The 1,407-nt window shown below is 43.8% G+C and overlaps 1 protein-coding gene across 1 annotated transcript; it reads left to right on the forward strand.

The window, feature by feature from the left end:
- Window positions 1–6: 6 nt before the first annotated feature.
- On the forward strand, window positions 7–1,374 carry LOC105316214 (copper-transporting ATPase 2-like; the record flags this gene model as incomplete). The annotated part of the gene is made up of 3 exons (XM_011411032.2): window positions 7–876; window positions 925–1,105; window positions 1,202–1,374. Coding segments are annotated over exons 1-3 (1,215 nt in total), but the record flags the coding sequence as incomplete, so codon positions are not given.
- Window positions 1,375–1,407: the final 33 nt, after the last annotated feature.

Raw genomic sequence — 1,407 nt, forward strand, 5'->3', positions numbered from 1 at the left:
TTATCTCAAAAAACAATGGCTAGCTCTTCATCCCTCGAAGTTTGTATCTATTGCTCTGAAGGATTTCCTCCTGCTCTCTCTTCCTCTGCTCGACTGATAGGGCCAGAGGAAAGAGTGATATCAACGTCTCCCGAGTCTTCTACCTCTTTAAATGACGCCATTTTAAAACACCACCAAGGCAAAGAGATCATTCTAAAGACCTCATCTCCTCTCTCTTTCTCCACCAGTCATGTGACCCTACTCTCAGTCGAAGGCATGACGTGTCAATCTTGTGTTAAACTCATTCAGAATACTCTCCCAGGTCAACCAGGTGTATCTGGAGCTATTGTCTGCCTTCATCACAAAGAAGCTTTTGTCGAATTTGATTCCACTCAAACCACTCCCAATGATATTGCCAAAGCTGTATACGACATGGGGTTTGATGCTGAAGTGAAATGGTCACACCCACAACGTCCCCCTTCCCCTCTTTCTCCTATTCCCCCTCAATCTCCTCCCTCTTCTCCCCCGGCCATTTTAGAACCAAACGTACTAGAGCCGAACATAGTCATAGACGATGGACGCGTTTCATTCTCTCCCTCAGACGAAGAACCGATCAAACTCGTTTACATAAGGATTAAAGGGATGTCTTGTAATTCCTGCGTTTCTAATATCACAGCTGCTCTCACCTCTCACATAGGCGTGGTCAGTGCCCACGTCTCACTCTCTGATGAAGAAGCCACGGTCCAGTACAACAGTAAACTGGTGGCCGTTGACGACCTCAGGCAAGTGATAGAGGGACTCAACTCGAAATTTAAAGTGACAGACATGCCCGAGGGAAGAGTGGGCGGGGCTAGTTACTATGACAGCAAAGTACCGCAAAGAAAGAAAGCAAAAAGAGTAAGAGATTATTATTTTTTAATTGATAATAATTTTTCTATTTTTTAGAAAGAGAATGAGATTGTCATATTAAGCGACAGCAGCCTCCCTCCTTACAGAGACCATGCCTCTGGACACGCCCTAAAGAGAGCCTCCAGTCCAGAGTCTAAGAAAGCCCAGTACAAGGTCACTGGAATGACCTGTTCTTCATGTGTCAGCAAAATTGAACGGAACTTGGCAAGCAAGCCTGGTAATGAGTAGCATAAAGACATACATGTACATTTACATGTAATGTGATGTGTACTATTTTCACTTTAATTTGGCATCTTTTTCTCTCATTTCAAAGGTGTATACTCAGCAACAGTTGCTCTGTTGGCTGAAAAGGCAGATGTCTCGTATGATCCGAATGTGACCGATCCTGATAAGATATCGTCAGCTATACTTGGTCTGGGATACAACGCACAGTTACTCTCCCAGGGGGAGGGGCTTGAATCTGGTACTGTTGATCTTGAGGTAAATGTACTTTAAAATATTGTTAGTTTTTGTAAAAGA

The sequence above is a fragment of the Amphimedon queenslandica genome, unplaced genomic scaffold (genome assembly GCF_000090795.2).
Source record: "Amphimedon queenslandica unplaced genomic scaffold, v1.1 AMPQUscaffold_3452_Cont24554, whole genome shotgun sequence".
NCBI lineage: Eukaryota > Metazoa > Porifera > Demospongiae > Haplosclerida > Niphatidae > Amphimedon > Amphimedon queenslandica.